This window comes from Poromitra crassiceps (assembly GCF_964638095.1).
Source record: "Poromitra crassiceps genome assembly, chromosome: 7".
NCBI classification, from domain to species: Eukaryota; Metazoa; Chordata; class Actinopteri; order Beryciformes; family Melamphaidae; genus Poromitra; species Poromitra crassiceps.
In genome coordinates this window covers 33,956,899-33,978,976 of record NC_139628.1, presented here as the reverse complement: position 1 = coordinate 33,978,976, position 22,078 = coordinate 33,956,899, and the positions used below count along the sequence as shown (strand labels likewise).

The 22,078-nt window shown below is 44.4% G+C and overlaps 1 protein-coding gene across 2 annotated transcripts; it reads right to left on the bottom strand.

The window, feature by feature from the left end:
* Nucleotides 1–3,638: 3,638 nt before the first annotated feature.
* Nucleotides 3,639–19,859, bottom strand: LOC310780075 (oxysterol-binding protein 1-like). Of its 2 annotated transcripts, XM_083640620.1 has the most exons (17): nt 19,766–19,859; nt 18,911–19,087; nt 18,353–18,561; nt 18,011–18,179; nt 17,407–17,518; nt 16,450–16,633; nt 12,975–13,101; nt 11,880–11,937; nt 11,605–11,769; nt 10,155–10,400; nt 8,474–8,594; nt 8,019–8,122; nt 6,902–6,997; nt 6,468–6,655; nt 4,723–4,958; nt 4,548–4,586; nt 3,639–4,321 (listed from the first exon to the last, which is right to left on the bottom strand). In XM_083640620.1, the coding sequence occupies exons 2-17, from the start codon at nt 19,045–19,047 to the stop codon at nt 4,173–4,175; spliced, it is 2,340 nt and encodes a 779-aa protein (XP_083496746.1). In that variant the 5' UTR covers nt 19,048–19,087; nt 19,766–19,859; the 3' UTR covers nt 3,639–4,172. The 2 variants fall into 2 exon arrangements, with proteins under 2 accessions (XP_083496746.1, XP_083496747.1); XM_083640621.1 differs by lacking the exon at nt 4,548–4,586.
* Between the last annotated feature and the right edge of the window lie 2,219 nt (nt 19,860–22,078).

Sequence of the window (22,078 nt, the reverse complement as noted above, 5' to 3'; positions counted from 1 at the left end):
TCAGTTTTTATTATCATCTTGCCGGGTCAAGAAAGCAATCATTCATTTTAGAACTATATCAAAGTCTGGCAGTGTTGATCCTAGGACACTTACCAATAAATTTGAGTGTTACATTTTCATTAAAAAAAGTACTATTCATTTTCAAAAACTGTCGAGGGATCATTTTACTATTCTCAAACGTGCAAACGTTTAAAGATTTTCATGGCCTGTTTCCGGCCCAGTCGGGCGTCATTCATAGTACACAATGTACATTCTCGTTCTCTGAACATCCTCGAAACATTCTTGAGCAGATACTACTGCTCAAAGGCATGCCAGTATGACAAGTGTAAGCAGGAGGCCCCAAACTGCTGGCACCTTGTCCGCTGTCAAATCTCATTCAACGTATGCATGTCAAGAAATGACGACGAGACAGGTCGGACAGCTACTGTAGTGAGTAGGCTGCATTTTCTCCATGACTGCAGCCTTGTACTATCTAACTCGGTCTGGTTACTCCTGTTCATATGCATCACACTCAGTGTCAATCCAGATAGTAGAGCCCCTCCCCCCCACTTGTTCTGCACTGGAAGGAATCCGTGACCACGGAGTCAAATACGTACGCATGTCAAGAAATGACGACGAGACAGGTCGGACAGCTACTGTAGTGAGTAGGCTGCATTTTCTCCATAACTGCAGCCTTGTACTATCTAACTCGGTCTGGTTACTCCTGTTCATATGCATCACACTCAGTGTCAATCTATATAGTAGAGCCCCCCCCCCACTTGTTCGGCACTGGAAGGAATCCGTGACCCCAGCTGGCTGTCACTGCGCTATGTACAACATCGGCACCACTGCAACACAAAGCAGACATATTGGTTTGAATCTTACCTCACTTTTCTGGTTTGCTGAAAAGTGCCAGGGGACGCTTCGTCTTCGAACCAGAACTCTACAAATGTAATTCTCAAGCAGTATTTTTTGATAAAGTCTCGCTGGTCGACTTGGGTTGTTTAAGTGAGGAGCTAATATTTAAGCTTTTAGGTACAAAGTCAAATTTAAGCTCCACATTCAGAGAGATTCAACGAATGACAAGTCATTTTGGTAAGACATACACCTTGCTAGCTTTCCCTTCCCTCGCTCTACCTGTCATCTCTTCCACCCTCTCCCAGGCTACCATACATGTAGTTTCACTGACTCAGCATTCTCATCCCTCCCTCTCTCTCTCTCTCTCTCTCTCTCTCAATAGTAATGTACAGGCTGTAGCGGCCAGTATGCTGTTATGCAAACTCTGTCTCTCCAACCCTCCTGTCCACTGTGCTGCACTATAGTAGCATAATGTAGGCAGGCAGGGTGTGTCCTGTGATGCGGTGCATCAGTCGCTTCCTTTAGGTCAGGTTCAGCCAATCCGAAAGGCCCTCTCCATCTCCCCGCCCACGGTCCCCGTTTCTCTCTGCCCCATGTATAGGATGGTACGTTCCAGTGCACCTTTCAGGGAAATTGGCTAAAAATAAATATGCTGGCATGACACGGCCAGGAGAGGGGCCTATAGTGCATACAGGAGAAGAAAGAGCTGGGCATAGGGGAAAAATGCAAGAGAACATGCTGCGCTTTTAGTGAGATCGTGGATTTAAGCTTCCCAACACAAAACTACGGCACTTTAACTGCTCCAAGCAGCTCAAAGAAATTCGGAACAAATCAACAGTTTCGCTGCCTTTTCAGTGTCAATACGAGGACATAAACTGCCCAAGAGCTGACAATAGAATCAATAAAGAAGTCTTTATTGTTCAATTTTGTCATTGAGAATGACAGGGGGGGCCTAGTGGAGTGTATTTTAGTGGCTTTCTGTAGTGACTTTCAAGTCAATACATTTGTATGTATGGCTTTACTCTTGTGGTTTTTTATATTTGATTTGGCTTCTTTTTGGGTAGGTCCTTTTGGGTTGTGTTTTGGTGTAGGAGTCGCCTGTGGACAGGTGTTGAAAGTTAGCGTTCCGCTATATACACTTAACACTGTGTATCTGGTTACTCTGCATACATGTATGTTACATCTCCAATGCTCTGTGATGTCCATATCAAATAAACTTAACCTAACCTAGTGCATGTACATGTATCTGCTTTCAATATCTAATCTTAAGTCTTTGACTGTACAGATGTATACAAATAACAAAAAACAATCAGCAATCAGAAAACATGCTTTTGTTTGCTTTTTATTATTTCATTGTCAACACAAGCCATCCCCATCAATGTTGCACAGCTTGTACTGAGGATAGAAATGCCTACATAATTGATTTGGCAAACAACCTTCAATTGTTATTCCAATTAATAACAAAGAAATATGTTGGAAATGGAACAAATAAAATTAAAAAGGACAGTATGAAAAGCTATTTGTTTTGACATAACAGCATTTGTTTATAACAGATTTTCTTTCTTTTGTTAAGACAAAATACTGAACAGTGTCATGTGTCCGCTCTCACACAATAAGTTTGGAAAACTCCCTTTTTGTGAAAATGAAGATATCCCTCTTCTAATATGAGAGGAACCATAATACAAGAAAAAATTACATTACAGTTATCAATACTATAATACGATTTTCTATACATTTATAAAATCATAGTTATTTGCAATGGTTTTAAATTCTTTGTTTTCTTTATTCTTCATTTTTAAGTACACTTACAAAAGAAATTATGAAACTCACGCGCACACAGTACATCCCATATTTTTGGTGTCAAAACATACTTGCATATGTATGAACTTGTCAGTGGACTACGCTGGGTGGGGTGTGGACTACGCTGGGTGGGGTGTGGACTACGCTTAAATTCTCCTTGTTGTCTACGCCCACTTTACAGCACAAAATCACACCAAGCATTTAAGCCCACACTTTTTAAAACACATTTTACTGCCATGTCAATTAGTTACCATAGTTACCATTCACTTCAGACACAAAATGGCTAAATATTATTCCTTTACTGCCGTGGTGGGTCAGTTGACTAATTATTACTGGATAAAACTCTACTAACCCATCATTTGACGGAGATTTTCTCGGCACTGGAACAACCTTTTTGCCATAGTGTAAATTTGTAGTCTATCTAGTAGCTCTGTATGCTTGTACAAGAAACCATCTATACGTTTTAGTATCATATCCACTTAGGTGTGATGTAAAGACAGGCGAGGGAGGGTGCGTTGCTTGTTTCTAAGGTAAAGGGTCAGGGTGTATAGGCCTTCTAGCCACAGTCCAAAATTAAAATAAAAAGTATAAATTGCACCATCAGCATAGACTATGTGGACTACAAGGCTCTGGCAAGGGGGTGGGGTCGAGGGCATCTTAAAAAAAAAAAAAAAAAGTGACAGTGAAGAAGGGCAAAGAGTATTTTGACTCATCTGTTAACTGTCTCTAAACTATACTGGCAATGGCAGTATTGCAAAGGGATGGAAGAGCAGATATGCAATCATTCACACGGGCACACTAGAACTTCACTTCATTACATTAAGACACTAAATCAGTGAGAGATAAAGAAGAAACCCTCTCCAACCTCTTGAAGGCCACCATTCAACATTTTAATGACATTATTTACTATATATATATATATATATATATATATATATATATATATATATATATATATATATATATATATACCAGGTTTTACACCTATTTGTAGAGTTGTTTTATTACCTAAGCTAACAAGGCCGTGGATGAGGATAGGAACACTACATCATCACACAGAGCGCCATCTGCACATGATGGTGGAGATGCGTTGGTTGATCCATTACAGTGACCACAAAGAGGTCAATAGGGGGACCGAAGGGACAACCTCTATTAGGACGCGCTGCCCATTCCATTTCCTTCCCCTTGTCCTCGTTTCCTGTCACACGTCAAAAAGGTTTAAGATGAGTCCAAGCAGAACACTATTGCCTTCAATCGGCTCTCGCAAAAACAAAGCATCAACCATCTGGACTCTGGGCAAGGAGCGGGGGAGTAAAATGGGATGAAAACCCTGTTCTCCCATGAGATCAGACTGCAGCGTCCGTCCTCGAGATCTCTTAGAACAGAGAGCCATTGGAGGGAACCAGCCGTCGCGGAGGGGGGAGGGGGGGAGTGGGGGTGTGGTTGAGGGTCAAGCGGACCTTTTTCAGTAGCTGTCCATCGGTCGGCTCCAACGGACCGGTCTGTTCGGGGGCACTTTCCAGTCAATGCCGAGGTCAGAATATTTCCGGGCAGTGCTCCCAGATGCCGCGCTCCTTGGCTTCCCAATAGCCTCCCTTATAGATATGAACTTGCTCACCTGTGATTTGGTCCTCACAGCGATCGAACCAAAGTGCCTTGTGGTTGTCGTGGTAGTCATGGGGACCTGGTGGAAGAAAAACAAATGAGAAAATCTATCTTTATAAGAACAAAAGAAAGACAGGGAGGAGGAGGAGGAGAAGAAGAAGGAGAAGAAGAAGAAGAAGGAGGAGGAGGAGGAGGAGGAGGAGGAGGAGGAGGAGGAGGAGGAGGAGGAGGAGGAGGAGGAGGAGAAGGATGAAATAATGAGTGATAGGGAGAAAGAGAAAAATGACAAAGAGAAGAATACTTGCTTTTTAGAGAGGGGTCAGTAAAAGAGTCCTCATCGACAGCTTTTGGAAGAGAAAAGGGGGGTTATGGAAATGGTTTTCACTTTTCACCTTAGTTCTATGATTTTTCCCATTCAAAGAACAGAGGAGAACAGGTGAAAGGCATGAGCACAGCAAAGACGAAAGGATTCACTCCTACCTTCTTCCGAGTGGACGGAGGGGCGCTGGCTGGCGGCCTCCCTCTCCCTCTCGCGGCGGACGCTGCGCTGCTTCTCCTCCAGCCTCTGCTTCTCAGAGTTGGCCTCGTCCCAGCGGCCGGCCTCCATCAGCCGCTGGTCCGGCCGGCACCGGCTGTCGGTGGGAGACACGCCCTCCTCTGTCTCGTTCAGGGTGAGCGCCAAGTCGGTGAAGAAGTACATGGCCTCTGCCCCGTCCCTATGGACAAGCACAGGAGGAGAGTGTAAACGCCTCAAGTGCCGGCAGTGCCGCTTATTTCCATGCACACATGCACGAGAGCTCTGTCCACCTGACAGCAGAAAGAGAGACACAGAAGGCAGGGGGGCTTCTACGCATCAGTTGACACTTCCCGGGGGCATGGTGGCATACGAGAAGATTTGCTTAGAAAAGGGGGAAAAAATGTAACCAAATCACGTGCTGGTGCAACCAACTGAGAAACGTCCCTGATAGGGTGTTAAGTTCCTGAAGGGGGAGGTCTTCACCTTGTTGGGTCAAGAGACGGATCTAGCTGGATTTACACAGAGCCAAAATATTAATAATCAGAACCAATTTCTAATTCTTTGTGACTCTTGAATGACGGGTTAAAAAAAGTGTGTACCGTAAATCAGATTTGGTGTGAACCAAATCTCGGTTTGATCTGTACTAGGGATGCACATTTTCCACAAATTCCAAACTCGATCATTGGTAACGTTAACGAGCAATCAATCGATTAATTGTAATTAAAAATACAAAATTTTCCAAACCATACCAAATGCGTATAAACCTTTATTTATGCAGCAGCAACTTACTGTATATTTCTCACAGCATTGCATAGCATAGCCTACGCTATGAAACACATAGAAACGCGGAGGCATAACTTTTAGACATGTCAACATTTGCCCAGAATCCCCGTCACGGCCGCAGGGACTCGCTTACCCACGCAGATTGTTTATTTTTTCTGCTCGCAGTGCGTCGCAGCCGTCGCAGCTCTTAAACGCTGATGCCGAGTTGCTCACCTCCAGTCCAGGTGAGACTAGGATCTGAATGAACATTGTTCAAGTGATTGTTGTACGTGCGTCGTAACTCTTCCTCTTCCTTGCTGATGGTGGCCGGGTTGCTCCAGGTTTGAGGAAGAGGAATGAACGCTGTTCAAGTAGAGCATCTTATGACTTGTCTGAAAAGGGCTATAGTGATGTAGCCGAGTGTCCGGGTCCGCCTATTCCTTACACTTTGTTAATAAAACAATAAACGAGTCAGGCTGTAACGTTATAACACGTTTCCACATTTCTTCTCAGACAGCTAGCGCCTAGCGTTAGCACACTAGTCAACACCCTCTGTCAACCACAACACTGAGGGGACATCCACAGAGCCTCCCATACACACTGAACAGTCTGTGACAGTGATATCCCTGCGCCCTCTGGAGGATCATTGAAAAATGATTTGAAAACACCGTTCTACTGACAGAATGCACGTTGCTTTTTGTTTCGTTTTGATCGAGTAATTTTTCACGAGTTTCGATTGTGTAGATCCCTAATCTGTACTCGTAAACCAAATTAAGACGGAATGACATGCAGAAGGCTCAGGAAACATAATATATCCTAATTTTACTGTCATCTTAACCAAATTCTACCTTTGTGGGTGTTCATTTTGGACCCTGCCTACATGCACGAAGTTAAAACAGACACACACACACACAAACACACACACAGCCACGCAAGCGTTACTCACGGCAGAGGGTTCCTCCTCCAGACCTCTCGGGCTTTGAGGGTTTGGTAGACGGTCTTCTGCTTGCCCTCGGTGCCATTCTCTCCCCCTCGGCTGCTCTGCATCACCCTGGAGAACTCCATCTTCTCGTCCCACGTGCCCGACAGCACGTAGTGGGCCTTGCCGTCCTTGTCCATCACCACACCTGTCACCTGAGGAGAGGAGAGGCGAGAGCGCGGGTGAAGGAGTGAAAGGAAAGGCACGTCGTCATGACAACAGGGAGGTCACTGCAGTGTAGAAAACACGGGAGGTCACTGCAGTGCAGAAAACACGTCAAGACGCTTTCGCCAAAAAGCGGAACTTGGACGATGACTGACAGGGAGGGGAAAGTGGAACAAAGGAGAGGCGAGCCATTTTCTCTGAAATCAGTCAGATGGTTCTGTCTGCCATTACCCCACCTTCCTGGCCACGTCTCTGGAGAAGTAGCTGTAGGGGGCAAACTTCAGATGGCAGCGGTCGCCTGTTGTGTGGTTCACCACGTCGATTTCTCCAGACTGGCCGACAGAAAGAGAAACCAAGTAAATCACTGACACAGTCCAGGCAATTTCAGTTTCCATTGAAGAAACATTTATTTAAATGTATTTTAAATTTAGATTACATTAAAGCACGATTTTGCCGATTTCCAACCCACTTTGTATCATTATGTTGGTAGTATACAGTATGCAAATTAACAATGTTTACCTTCATCAGTGTTGAGAGGGTTACTTTAAAAATGTCTTCCACTACACTACAGAATACTGAATACATGCCCTAAAATGTCATTTGTAACGTAGTATTCCATTAGAATACTCAAGTTAAGGAACCTATTCCGAATACTTTGGATTACTTTTGGAATACTATTATAGTCTCTAGTTTTGCTGAGCCCACTTGTCTGGGTCACTCTGAATGTCGTTAACACTTCCTTATTTAGGGATGACCTTGTCACTGTTTCCAGAGGAAAGGTTATGCAAGTATGTCAACACAAACCTGGGAGGTTTTGTTGATACGGTTGAAAGACAAATGGAATCCAGCAGAGAACAAAGTCTTCAGTTTTGCTCGAGCCCTTCTTTAATTTCCACAGCAAACTTTCTATTTCATGTAAAAAACTGTTTTAGACATTAGACACAAACATTAAAATACGGTAAGTAAAGGGGATTTACTCTTCACTAGAACACAAACTCAATCTGAAGATAAAGATGGCAACATATTCACAATACCACGAAATTAAACTGTAACTGTAACAGTTACTCATATTTTGTATTTTAAATACTATATTGTGAATAGATGTATTCTGTTACTCCCCAACCCTGCCCTCCATGGTGCCTGCAGCGGGGAGCTCTCCGTGGAGGCAAGTTAAAAACAATGTTCATTTGCATATATAATACTACAACGACAGTATTACAATGACACAACGCTGGGTGAAAATCGGCAAAATCTGCCTTTAACAATGAAATGAGCACTAGTTACTCTGAGGGTATGTCTGTTCATTCAAAGCCATGCTATTACTGTGACATTCTTGTACAGGTCCGGTCTCACCTGATCGATCCATAGTTTGCCTACGATGATGTTGTGCACGGTGGTGGTCACTTTCTTCCACGTGTAGTGATTGTTGCCCTTTTCAAAGATGGCATGAATTGTGCCTGTAAGGAGGAAGAGCCAAGGCGGACGAGGTGAAAACCCAAAGCCGCGCGTGTGTTGACACAGTGACAAGACATAACTCTTTTGGGTGGTATGCGCGACGGTCCGTGACTGACATGCATAAGCTTCCCTGACCCAAAGGCACGCCTGTTAACATTCAATATGCGACAACTCGTCTCTCAACAAATGATGTGCCAACTATTGTAAATGCACCCGTTGTGTGTTTGTGTTTTCGTCTGGGAATGAGTGAAATGTTCATAGCCCCACCCATCTCCAGGGCACATCCGCACAGCCACGCCTCTAACCTTACCTGAGGGCACGGCGAAAACGTTGGGAACCAGTAGATGTCTCACCTAAAGGCATGATGGAAAGGTATTTGCCCCGGAACTTGCTGGCAACGGTGATCTCCTGCCTCAGGGTCCAGCCTCGATCGGAGATCGCATGATGCGCGGCTGCCGGTGGGTGGTGACTCACCTGGGGGAAATGTAGAGAGTTAAGAAAATAAATCATACACACAAATAGGTTATAACTCAATATACAAAGATAAAAATCACAAATCCCATTATACTACACACATTCATCAACAAATGAATTCATTCACCAATGAATTCAGTGGTTTATCCCACTAGTCCAACCTCATTTGTCTGACTAGAACCACTATCTAAAATCTCATGCTCCCTCTGATTACAGTTTTGTCCACAGATGCACGATCACTGAATTTGCTGCCTGAAAGGACAATTCATTGGATTACCCTTTCATGTCCTTGCTCCTCAGGGAAAGAAACGTCTCGTCTCTCAGGGAAAGAAACATCTCTTCCATTCTACTTTTCTAACAGACAGCTGCCTTTAGTCTCCATTCCTCCTCCACACTCCTTTCCCTCCTCGAAACATTCAAGCCAGCCCTACTACAAAGACGTAGTGGCAACAAAGGCTGTGTGTTGCGTCACTTCACGTCGCTTGTGTTGGGGCTAGAATGTTTGCACTTGAACACACGGCAAAGACTACAGCCATCACGGTCAACTGGCACGTACAGTAGCGTACGTTCTGCGTCTGCGTGAGACGGACTTCGGATGTACAAACTAGATCCATGAAACAAAGCAGCGTTTGCCTACCGTTTTGACATCACTCTCACTCCCCACTTTTAACGGTTTCATAATGTAGCTCTTTCTCATGGAGAATATGTCTGATGAAGAGTTGCAAATGGTATTGGTGTTGTCAGCCCTTGCCTGGTCTTTTGCTTGTGGAAGAAGGAAGGAAGAGGAGGAGACGGAAAAATAAGGAGAACCTGGAGTAAATATTTGTTTCTCCGCCTCTCTCTTAAAGGAACAGCTCACCCTAAAATCCAAAATACATATTTTTCCTCTCAGCTGTAGTGCTATTTATCCATCTATATCGTTTTGGGATAGTTGCCTGAGTTTTGGAGATATCGGCCGCAGAGATGTCTGCCTTCTCTTGAATACAATGGAACTGGATGGTACTCTGCTTGTAGTGCTCGAAGCACCAAAAGAATACATTTGAAAAACTCAACAGCATTGTCTCTTTCCAGAAATCATGACCCGGTTACTCAAAATAATGCACAGACTTTGTTGTGAGCAGTTTCATGTAGGAACTATTTTCTTTTGCAGTCTCATGTAGGAACTAGCTAGCAGCTAGTGGGTGTAGTTCAGGTCAAAAGAAAATAGTTCCTCCATGAAACTGCTCATAACAAGGTCTGTGGATTATCTTGAGTAACGGGGTCAAGATTTCTGGAAAGAGACATTGCTGTCGAGTGTTTCAAATGTATTTCTTTGCCACTTTGTGCACCACAAGCCGAGTGCCATCCAGTTCCATTGTATTGGAGAGAAGGCAGAAACTCTGCGGACGATATCTCCAAAACTCAGGCAACTAACACAAAAGGATATAGATGGATAAATAGCAAAAGGTGAGAGGGAATACATATATTTTGGATTTTAGGGTGAGCTGTTCCTTTAAGGTCTCCTTCCCGACATCCACCCCTTTGTTCCCTTTAACGTCCTTGCTGTAATCGCTCGCTCACCTGCTCGCAGAGGGAGCGGTAGCCGCTCTCTCTCCGGCGATCCAACTCGTAGGTCTCCCCCAGCAGAGGGTTGAAGGGTTTGCCCGTGCGGTGCACGGTGGTGGAGTAGGAGGAGACGGAGAAGGCCGCCACGTAGCACAGCTGCTCCAGGGAACTGTGGCACTTGGACGCCTTGTCCAGCAGCTCGTGGTACTCGAGGTCCTCAGACAGCCGCTGCAGCATGGAAATGGGCTCATTGAAGTTCACCTAGGGAGTGGAAGAGAACAATTTGAACGTACATTAATAATAACTCCCCAAAACAGAATACAATAGAATAGATGTATACACTCATAAATAACTGATCTATTACACTACCTATTAGGGCTGTCATTTCCCCCCCCAAAATAATGTTTTTGAAATGAATTTGAAGTGACACACAATTCGTTTGAATATATTTGAAGTGAATTGCCACATTGGGTTGAAAACAGGAAAAAATGTGTTGTTTCTTCTTTCTCTTAACTCATTCCCCGCCATTGGCGTCTATAGACGTCGGCCTGTCTTTTCACCGCCATGCGATAGATAGATGGCGCTCTTGGCCACCTTATGAAGTGGTGCCACACTACAAAAGCGGCGACACAACCTCGTGACAGTCACTCAACGCTGGAAGATTTCTTTCACTAGAAGGATGGTAAACGCACACCAATCACTTCTCCTGTCACCTTAATTAGTAAGTCGCTTTGTGAACCCTCACACCTTGTAAATGTCAGCCGTCAAATATGGCCCCAGACCTCCACACATCGAGTAACAGGAAGCACCAGACCCACGGAGAACATGAGAGCGTTACCCCGCCCCGTATGCTCTACGTGTGGGGTGAATTTCTCAGTCGCATCGCTGGAGAAACAGGCATATATCTGGGCTTCCTGGTGAGCGACGGGCATTTTTGGTGAAAACGACCTACATTCAAGTGTCGATAACTAAAGAATGGAAGAAGGCAGAAACAAAGTGAAAAAGGTCAGAAACCCTGGTGGGGAATGAGTTAACATTTTCTCAGCACGACCTCCTCTCCTCCTCCAACTCTTCTGCTGCTTCTCTGAACAGGCCATCTTTAACGCAGCCCGTGCGTCCCCCACGCATGGCGGTTGAGTGGAGTTTGCGTTTTTTTCTATTACGTATTATTGTTTTTGTTTGCCCAATCTTTAATTCAAACAGGTAATTAACAGTTAGAATCTTATCTCCCCACACCTCCCCGCACACTTTTCGAACCTCGAATAAAAACTAGCAGCCCTACTACCTATACGGGTTATATGATTAGGGTTTGAAACTAACATCCCTTGTTCCAAGATGGTGTCAGGATTGCACACATTGATCATGTTACGTCAAAGACTGAAACAAGCCTGTTTATTATCCATTAACGCAGGTTAACTTATTATTTGATCAGTGGGTGATGAGTAACCTATGTGGAAATACTGACAGGCATGGGGATCTTGGACAGCTCTTTGCCGATGCAGTTCTTCATGATGCTCCACAGGTTGAGGGAATAGTTGGGTTTGTCTGGGATACGGCTCCGCCTCTTCTTGACCGGCAGCACCTCCTGAGACGGCGACTCGTGGTTGATCGCGAACGGCTCCTCGTTAAGCTGGGCCGTCAGAAGGAGATCATGCCAATAAGATAAGGCATAAAAAGCAAATGCAAATGATAACGCTAAAGAGTCATCTCTACAATGGCATGTTCCAGCTGGAGACGTACCGACTGATCATCAGGACACATTTCACTGTTGAAGCCGCTGATGTTACTGCTTGACCTTCTGTTGACACAAAACAACAAATGGAGAACAAAGATTCAATTGTAGACTGGAAGCGTCACACTCCTCTCAACAAACAGCGGAACGTACACGGAAACAGATCATGAAGACAGCTGCTAAACTCGTACAAAGAAACAACAAACATTTGGGGAATTAAAAACAAACTGGCAAGTGTAATGGAATCAAACCCTACTACGTTAATAGAAATGCTGTAAGCATGACTCTGCAGGTCATACAAGGAAATGAGTTGAACAAATAAACCTTTGATAACAAGGAACACGGATGATGGCTGGGTTTATCCCTTTGAAAGCTTCTATACGCTCGTGTTATTTGATCTGTAGGAATCACGTGTAACAGCTTCTATACTCTGGTGTTATTTGATCTGTAGTAATCACATGTAACAGCTACTATACGCTGGTGTTATTTGATCTGTAGTAATCACATGTAACAGCTACTATACTCTGGTGTTATTTGATCTGTAATAATCACATGTAACAGCTACTATACTCTGGTGTTATTTGATCTGTAATAATCACATGTAACAGCTACTATACTCTGGTGTTATTTGATCTGTAATAATCACATGTAACAGCTACTATACTCTGGTGTTATTTGATCTGTAATAATCACATGTAACAGCTACTATACTCTGGTGTTATTTGATCTGTAATAATCACATGTAACAGCTACTATACTCTGGTGTTATTTGATCTGTAATAATCACATGTAACAGCTACTATACTCTGGTGTTATTTGATCTGTAATAATCACATGTAACAGCTACTATACTCTGGTGTTATTTGATCTGTAATAATCACATGTAACAGCTACTATACTCTGGTGTTATTTGATCTGTAATAATCACATGTAACAGCTACTATACGCTCGTGTTATTTGATCTGTAATAATCACATGTAACAGCTACTATACGCTTGTGTTATTTGATCTGTAATAATCACATGTAACAGCTACTATACGCTGGTGTTATTTGATCTGTAGTAATCACATGTAACAGTGGGGGTAAAGAGGAGTCCACTGACTTATGGAACTGGGGGTCTGCAGGCACCGTGATAAACTCCGGCGCCTCCTCCATGGCATCGAAGAACTCGTTGTCGTCGTCCTCATCGCTCGCTGCCTCGCCCTTTCCCGGGCCCGGCCCGGCAGAACCTTAAACGACAAAACACTGGGTTCAGCCAGGAACACACTCGTCATGAAGCTCAAACCACTGCCACACGAATGGTTGTATCGCTGTATTAAGGGCTCATTATACTCGAGCAAGGCTCCGCGGGACGGAGCTCCACGAGTCACGTGCGGACCTTGCGCTGGGGCTAGGCTTGCCGCGATTTTAGGTGTTACACGGTGTTGGGGGATACACCGATTACATAACGTGCCCACCGGTAATACCTTTTGTTTTTAAGGAGGAAGAATTGAAAGGAAAACTCTGCAGTTTCAGCGTGCGCCGGTGTAAATTACAAGCGCTCCCTCTCGGCTGCAGTGTGGCTCCGCTGTTATGGTTAGACCAGCAACTAACGTGAGTTAACGCTATACATCTTATGAACACAAATGATGCCCTCCTCATACACATGTTGGTATGACCCTTAGCTAAGCCTGCATGCGTGTGCATACTGTTGTCACTGCGGGCCATCTCTGGAAATGTGCCTTTTTTTCCACAGCAAAAAGTCGATGCTAACTTAGCATCAATGCTAACGGGAGGGAGCACTTACCAGCATTCAGTCATTGCCTGCTTACTGCTGCATGCTGGTATTGTTAATCCCATGTCAGAAAAAGTCTCCAGGTGTGTCGCTAACGTTAGTTTCTTTTGAGAAAGATTGTCTCCACGGGCGTCTGAAAAGTTGTCTCGAGTCAGATGTAGCCATGAGTTGTGATGCAGCCAGTGTTGTATGACTGTGAGCGTCCATGCTAACGTTAGTACTTTAAACAGCAGCAGCGTGCGTCTTGTCTCTATGAACCTACAGAATGGACGGTTAAAGCATAGACTCTTGCTTACTTTAAAACTTGTATTATCAACATACATATAACGTAACGTTCGCTCTAGTCTAGCTGCTATGGATACCCGACTGGTGTCTCACTGTTATTGTTCCCGGGAACAACATGCACTAGTAGGAACTAACAATCCTATTGTTTACATTTCCCGGTGAAACCGGTAATACCGGTGAGGTCACGTGCTTATGATTCGGTGTGGAAATGTTCACACCGTGGCATCCCTAGCTGGGGCAAATGCTTTTATACTCAGAATGGCAGCCAAGTGATCAGCATTTACATTGTACAGCGCACAGGTCCTAGACCTGGTGAGACGAGGGAGGAGCCCGGCCGGGTGGCAACCCACAGAGCCCGGTCCCTCTAGTACGTACCAGAGCCCTTCTCCCCCCCCCGGTCCCGGCAGAGTAGTTCCGGAGCAGCGGATTAAGTGGCCCTCACCACGTGACCACCTTCGACCCTTCCTAGAGGGCTGACCGTGGGTAGCTACTGGGACGTAATTTGGGGCTTGGCCAGCCCCGGCTGGGTCACCTGGGCGAGGGTGTATGATGTTGCGAGACCCGAAACATCCTATGACCCCAGGGTACATCACTGAGGATACGTCCCAGTTGCATCCATGCGATGTTTTCTCTATATGTACAATGGTAATAGTGAGAACAGCCCGTGAAAATTCGCAATGAAACGCTATTATGTGCAGTACTGAGTGCGCTTTCACTCTCAAACGACCGTATATCAGCACATGAATGAATCACCAAACTCGTTTTTACTGAATAGCCTTTTCAGTTCTCAGCCCTGATAGCCTACTCTGTGCTGCTTTTAATCTCTCTCAACCATGCTCTCAACACAACACATTTACTTGGTGAAATGACTAAAAACGAACAGTGGCAAATCAAAGTTTAGCCTACCACATGGGTCAAGAAATGTGGTGAAAACACAGCTCAGTGTTCAGGGCTCAGTGGCTCGAAAGCGTCCATGTTTGGAGAGAAGCCGTGGGGAGGTCGCGCTGTGAGAAAAATCTTCAGGTACGCGGTGGGTGGCCTACGGAGGTCGTGCCCAACACATTGACGGCATTTGACGCTTGCGCCTCTTGCTCCTCCCCCGCGCCCTTCGCGGCACAGCGAGTATAAAACAAGCTTTAGGCGGCACAGACTCTGCTCTCTTGCTCCCTGTGTGAATCCAAGGAGCATGCTAAAGATTCAGCTGGGAATAGCGCAAATAAATCCCCTCAGGGTATACAGCACTAAACCCCCTCAGGGTATACAGCACTAAACCCCCTCAGGGTATACAGCACCAAACCCCCTCAGGGTATACAGCACTAAACCCCTCAGGGTATACAGCACTAAACCCCTCAGGGTATACAGCACTAAACCCCTCAGGGTATACAGCACTAAACCCCCTCAGGGTATACAGCACTAAACCCCCTCAGGGTATACAGCACCAAACCCCCTCAGGGTAAACAGCACTAAACCCCATCAGGGTATACAGCACTAAACCCAGCTCAGGGTATACAGCACTAAACCCCCTCAGGGTATACAGCACTAAACCCCCTCAGGGTATACAGCACTAAACCCAGTAGACAGGAAGTGCAGGGATGAATGACGAGCTGACAAACTTAAATGGGCCGCCTTGTTTGAACATGATTGCTGTTTGTTTGGATCAGCTGACTATCAGCTGATGTGGCATGACCTGCACGTCCTGCCTGAACCAATGTGAAGCTTCATTTACATTAGATGTACTTGTGTTAAGTAAGGGTTAATGCACGACGAGGTGTCCATTATCACTTTTTAAGGGACGACGTGGAGGCGTGAACCGTCCGAGGCGAAGCCGAGGATGGTTGCCTCCGCGAAGTCCCTTAAAAAGTGATAATGGACACCTCGAAGTGCATTAACCCGCTTATACCATGGTCACTTGCCAAAGAAACAAAACAAGACCATTCATTTATATTTTCATGCATTTTGCAATCAAAATCTAGTTTTCATAACCTTGAATATGAGTTGAGAACCGGCGAGATAAAATAGTCCCCTCGGCTGCTCAAGATTAGGCTATCATTGGATAAAATGGCTGCTTAGTTTCTACACTTGGCACAATTCTAGAATCAAGCTAACTAATAATTTGGCCAATTGTAGCCTATGTAACAACATACAAAATAAAACGGCAATGTCTGAATGCAACGGCATGTAACTGGGTTGTTTAATCTCGCATTCCAGGGAATTGCGGTTAAAAAAAATGAGGTTAAAAAAAGAAGAAGCTTTGGACGTATATCATTTGCATCATTTTTAAGACCTGTAAAAATATGATTTTTAAATTCCCCACCCTTTTCCTTACTATGAACTCTTCTATTCATGACTCAAGTCTTGAGAGCCCTGAATAATCTTGAATTCCTAGATAATCAGCATAGACAGAAGATGGGAAGTGACTCTGCTATTCTGATGATATCTTTACTGCAACTTAGGATTCAGAGTTCTCTCCTTCTTTCCCCTGTGGGCCCAGGTTGGGTGCACTGCAGACAGTGCTTACCTTTGCTGTCCGTGGGAGTGTTCGCCTGCGAGGCCCCTCTGAAAGCTCTCTCCAGGTGGTTGTGCTGCTTGGCCAGTTGCTCCAGGGTCTCCTCCAGCCTCACCCGCTGATCCCGCTCTGCCTGCAGGGCTTTCTGCCATCGTTTACTGTGGGCCTGGGCGAGTGCAAGGAAGTCTCGACACGCCTGAGGGCCAAGGCAGCACAACTGTAATAACCAGACCCCAGCACAACTGTTCATTGAAAACCAAAATCAAATTAGAAGAACAATAGGGAACTTCGCACCACTCCGTGCTCGGGGCGGGCCCCCTAATTACTTTGAGCAATTGCTTTGGTCTGCCTGGAGTATGGGACAGACAGGGATTGCATTTTGGTTCCTTTGACTCAGACACGATCAACCAATGCCAGACAATTGGAGATCTCCTTGCCTGCCAATCATCTGGGGATTTCTAAATGCAAGATAGTTGCTCGAACGGCGGCAAGTACAGCCACTAACAAACCTACGGCCACGCCCCTTACATGTTCTCAAGGAAACGTCTTACTGGAAATGATGCTCTCCCCTCATTATCTAACCCGACGCTGCCAGAAGACTAGTTTCACATAATCATCTGGGAACTCCCTCGGGAAACAGTTTAAAACGGGCATGCACTTTCAAAAATTACCTGGCAGGTGATTGGATGAAACATCTGTCTATCACCTGCTCGCTTCTCGCTGCCGTCATACGTAAATCCCGCCCGTAGCTGGCTCTGGACGCTGATTGGTCCGAATTCAAACCAATAGATTGGAGCGTGGCGAGATGTATTTGTCGTGTGAACGTGATCTTGTGATCTCATGCAAATCCAGCTGCCTCGCAAGATTACTCATTATCCTCCGTAATGAAACAAAGTGTAGATAGAGCAGATCACTTTGTATGTAAAACGGAGACGGCATTTTAAAACATTGAAAATGGATGTCACTCACATTGATCATGGCATTGGAGGTGATACGAAACAGTGTGGCCCTCTCTGTCACCTGCCGAATCTTATCCCCGGCCTCTCCAGTGAGACGCAAGCTGTCCAGTTCTGACAAAGACCTGGAATACATTGATGCAGCATCTCAGAGAACTATACACGGGTTTGTGTGTGTTTTACTATTCTTTTTTCTGATTTCCCCCCAAATTGTACTTGGCCAATTTCCCCCTGCTCCCCCAGTCGCTGCTCCACCCCCTCTGCTGATCTGGGGAAAGCCGTAGACTAGCACCATGCTTCCTCCGACAAATGCGCAGTTGCCAGCCACTTCTTTTCACCTGACAGCGGGGAGCTTCACTGGCGGCAGGACATAGCACGTGGGAGGATCACGCTATTCCCACCAGTGTGTGTGTGTGTGTGTGTGTGTGTGTGTGTGTATGGTTATCTGCTTGCAAACGTGTTTGTATATACAGTACATGTTTGGGTCATGTATTCTGGGCTCTCTGCATGTATATTCAAAAAGAATAGAAGAAACTCAGTACATCAGGATAAATGTGCTTGACCCGCAGACTGCTAGGTAAAGCAAAGAGAGAGCAATAGACCCTTAAGAGGCTGACCTCTGGAGGGCAGAGCCATGTTTCGAGATGAGGTCATTGCACGTGCTGAGATCCTCCACCTTGCTGCCCAGCGTCCTGAGCGTGGACTGGACTTCGGAGTTTTGCGTCCCGCCACCTTGTCCAGGCGGCGCCGAGGCAGAGGATGGAGAGAAGTCATCCCCAGAGTCATCTATAAAGAATCAAAGAGACAGCAAAGTGTCAAGGTTGAGGTTAGAAAGTGTCGACAAAAGCACTTGTCATTCTAAAAAGCATCTCTCACTCTCCAAAAGGAATCTGTTCACAGAATAAGAACACTAACGAGTTATTTTCTCTCTCTGCCTTCCCTCCACCCATGCGCTTTACCTGACTCAGCCTGCATGCGGGCAGCCTTGGCTTTCGCCAGCTCAAGAGCAGTGATCCAGCGCTGACGCTCCACCTCACAGCTGGCTTTCAGGTGATACGTCTGTGCCCCACCATTAGAGATCACGAAGTTGCAGGCGTCGTCCACAGCGATCGTTGCTGTGGCCAAGTTGATTGTGCCCCTACACGTGTGGCCCATCTCTGCCTGGGTCCTGATAATCAGACACACAAAAAGCTTTAAAAGCTTTCACATGCCACCGCAAACGTAAAAAGAACGTGGGGTTTGTATTCATTAGATCTTTAGATCATGGATCATTTGATCAGACTTGGAAATTCAACTGGCAAAAAAAATAAAATAATAATAATCCTTGGATGAAGTAGGGCTATTATATCAATATAGAGCACGTTATATTAAATGCACAAACTTTGCAAGTTATGTTAATCAAGGTTAAGCAGAATCTAGGCTGAGTGTAATAAAACAGTAGTTACAGCAGATAAAGGGTGACATGATCAAGGCCATTTGCTTGCTGAATTCTATTTGCCTTTTGTAGGAAATCGTACCTGTAGTACGACAGTAATCCGTTGCTCAGGACAAACCATCTCCGTTGATATCCCTTGATATAATTTGTCCATTTGAACACCCATCCTTTGTATGTGTCACCGGCTGGGATTGGAGTGGGGCTCTTGGGCTCTGACATCACAGACCCCAAATTACGATGCAGATTTGATCAGCCTTTGCTAAAATAGATGTTAAGAAGACATGTTAGAATTTAAATGGGAAGGCTTATGTTTCATATTGCACAATCTCAATTTATCAGATGTTCACAGGATTTATTGCCAGTGACAGCAAGAGTGTGGTGTGACAAGTCAAAGGGTAGCTAAGGAATCAGATTACATAACTACTTGAACATTTTAGGAGACAAAACCCCAGTGTTCGCTTTAAGAGATGCACATAAAGGAGTGATTGACTTATGTCATTAGGGTGTGGTTAAAATAGCTTAGTGTAAGTGTGCGTCAATGTATATTAAATATATGATTAGCGTTAATTTAACGATATAGTTGAGTTAATTAGTCAGTCATACAAAAACTACAAAATATGACAGTCCTGATTGTATGGTTGACGAAACTGAACATTTACCAAATTAATAACGTTAGATTCTTCGAGCTGATGGGTTTGACAGTAGAAGCTGTTGTCGAACTATAAACATTAGTTTGTCGAAAGTAAAAATAACAATGACCTTTCCATTAACATTGGCCGAAGTTACCAACAGCAATTGTCAGGGTTGCTCACAGTTTACTAGCTAACGTTAACGTTAAATAACGTTTATTTCAGAGGTCCTAGCACCAAAGATGAGTGACGGTGAACAAACATTAGCTTGCTAGCTAGCTTTCAAACTCGCTGATAGCTATGTTTACCTTGACGTGTCCGTAATGTGAGATCAGGCAGCCAGACGCCCAGTGAAGTCACGGCTAACTTTGACACCCATAAGCTACCTAGCTGAGGGGGCTAGCTGGCGAGCTGGCCAACACGGCTCAGCTACAAAACAACCAAATCTACGACGACGTCGACGACAACAGTGTGTGACTGTATTGCAATCAGTACAGTGACTTTAATCGCTAACGACAAATAATTATGTGTATAATGTACAGTCCACAGCTGCGTACGACGACAACATCTACAAGCTAGCTACATCTAACTAGCCTAGCGTTAGCTCGTTGGTTACACCCGGTGCTACACTACTCATCTAGAAACTGACAGCTTCCCATACCAGGACGAAGCCGGAGGTTGAGCGATTTTCTCTTCAAAGTAAAGCCTAACATTTGTCACGTTTAGTGCGGATTGGGGTAACGAACGTTATACAATCAACATCGAAGGGGTTCTCTCTATTACGAGATTTCGCCGTAAATACATTATTTTACTTTGTATTTTCTATTTTGGTCTTTGTACTTTGTTCGTCAGTTAGGGTTTTATTTTGAAAATTATATTATTACCGGAAACCTTTTTATTGTGGCTGGCTTGACACATCCTCTCGCCAGTGGATCGTCAAAGGATCATCTTAAATAAAGAAATAAATTATTGGACATTAATATTATTTTATATTCAATACGCATTTGCTAAAGTTAGTAGGCTACTTGTCGACGTTGCTAAAGATTGGGTTGTTAAAAACTCGCGACAGTGGTGACAGTTGTTTGCTGCTTCAAGTGGTATTTGTTTTGCTTCAGAAATGGGAATCTGATTTACCAGTACAAAATATCTTGTTAACGTACAATGCACTAGGATGCATCAAAACAGGAGTAGGAACGCCAAATAGTGGCATCATGTTTGTTCGTAAAGGAAAAAATGCGACTCCGGTGGGACTCGAACCCACAACCTTTGAATCACTTCGCTAGTGTTTGCCTAGAAGTCCAATGCGCTATCCATTGCGCCACGGAGCCACCTGTTGCACGTGGTGGGACTTGAACTATTTAAAGGATAGGCCTGTACTCATTTCATGGGTGAAATTATTTGCCTTTTTATTGTATTATTTATTTTTTATATATTTAAATGTTGTTATTAGTATTGCTTAATACCGGACTGTGCAGACAGTGGGTCTGCTCCTACTCCTATGAATCATCATTATTAGTCGCCAGGTGTCGCTAAAAGATCATGGATGGCCTGTCTAGGACACACCACGACATCAGCCTAGTAGGCGCAGCTAGCTGTTGTGTTGTTCATCCCCGTGGATCATGGAAACTTATTAAACTTATTTATATTACTTTATATATATTTATTACTTATAAACTTATTAAACCCGTTCAGCCCACAACAGCGCCCCAAACACACTTCATTTAACAATTGTTTATTGATATGATAATAAGATAACAAGATAAGAAATTCTTTGGCTTTCAAATTCCCCCTAACATTGCTTGAACCATTTAATATTGAACAAAATGTATGTATATATACATTTTGTAGACTATTTTAAAAAAATCGTCCCCCGTCCCCTCCCTCTTCCTTTTTGCGAGAGGTGTTGGTTGTTTTTTCTCATGTCACAACATTTACTCAGGATTAACATGATTCTGTCAAACTTCACAATTTTTTAAATGCCATGGTCAAAAGTAGGCTACGTTTTTTGACGTGATGTTAATCAAAAGAGATCGCTCAGGCTACCTTATGTTTTTCAAGAGCATATTGATGCCAAATGGATGAACAAAATGTAACACATTCTAGAAAAGTTTTAACTTACATTTAACTAACGTTTGGGGTGACATGATGATCCACTCTTGAAGATGGAGATCAAACTGAACAGGTAACAAATTATCATCTAGCCTATCTATCTAAAGGGGCAAGTGGGCAATCTCTGTTTGCTCGATTGATTCTGGTTGCTGCAGAGTCATGATTGGTTGGTGGGGTAATGCTGATTCGCCAGAGCATGCAAATTCTTGGAGGCTGATGGAACATGATTGGCGGTCATGTCCAAGAATAACCTAGACTCATGCTTGGCTCTGTTCTCTGTTTCAATGTTTGTCCCAATGATGATGTCATAGGCATTTGTGACATCACAGATGATGTCATAGGCATGACATCATCAGTGATGTCATAAAAGCAATTGTGATGTCATCAGTGATGCGAAGTTGTGACATCATCAGGGATGTCATATAAGAGCAAGGGAGGGCGGGCGAGACCTCGCAGCAGCCGAGCCTAGTAATTAGCCGAGCCTATTATATAAAAAGGGAGCAAGTGCTCAC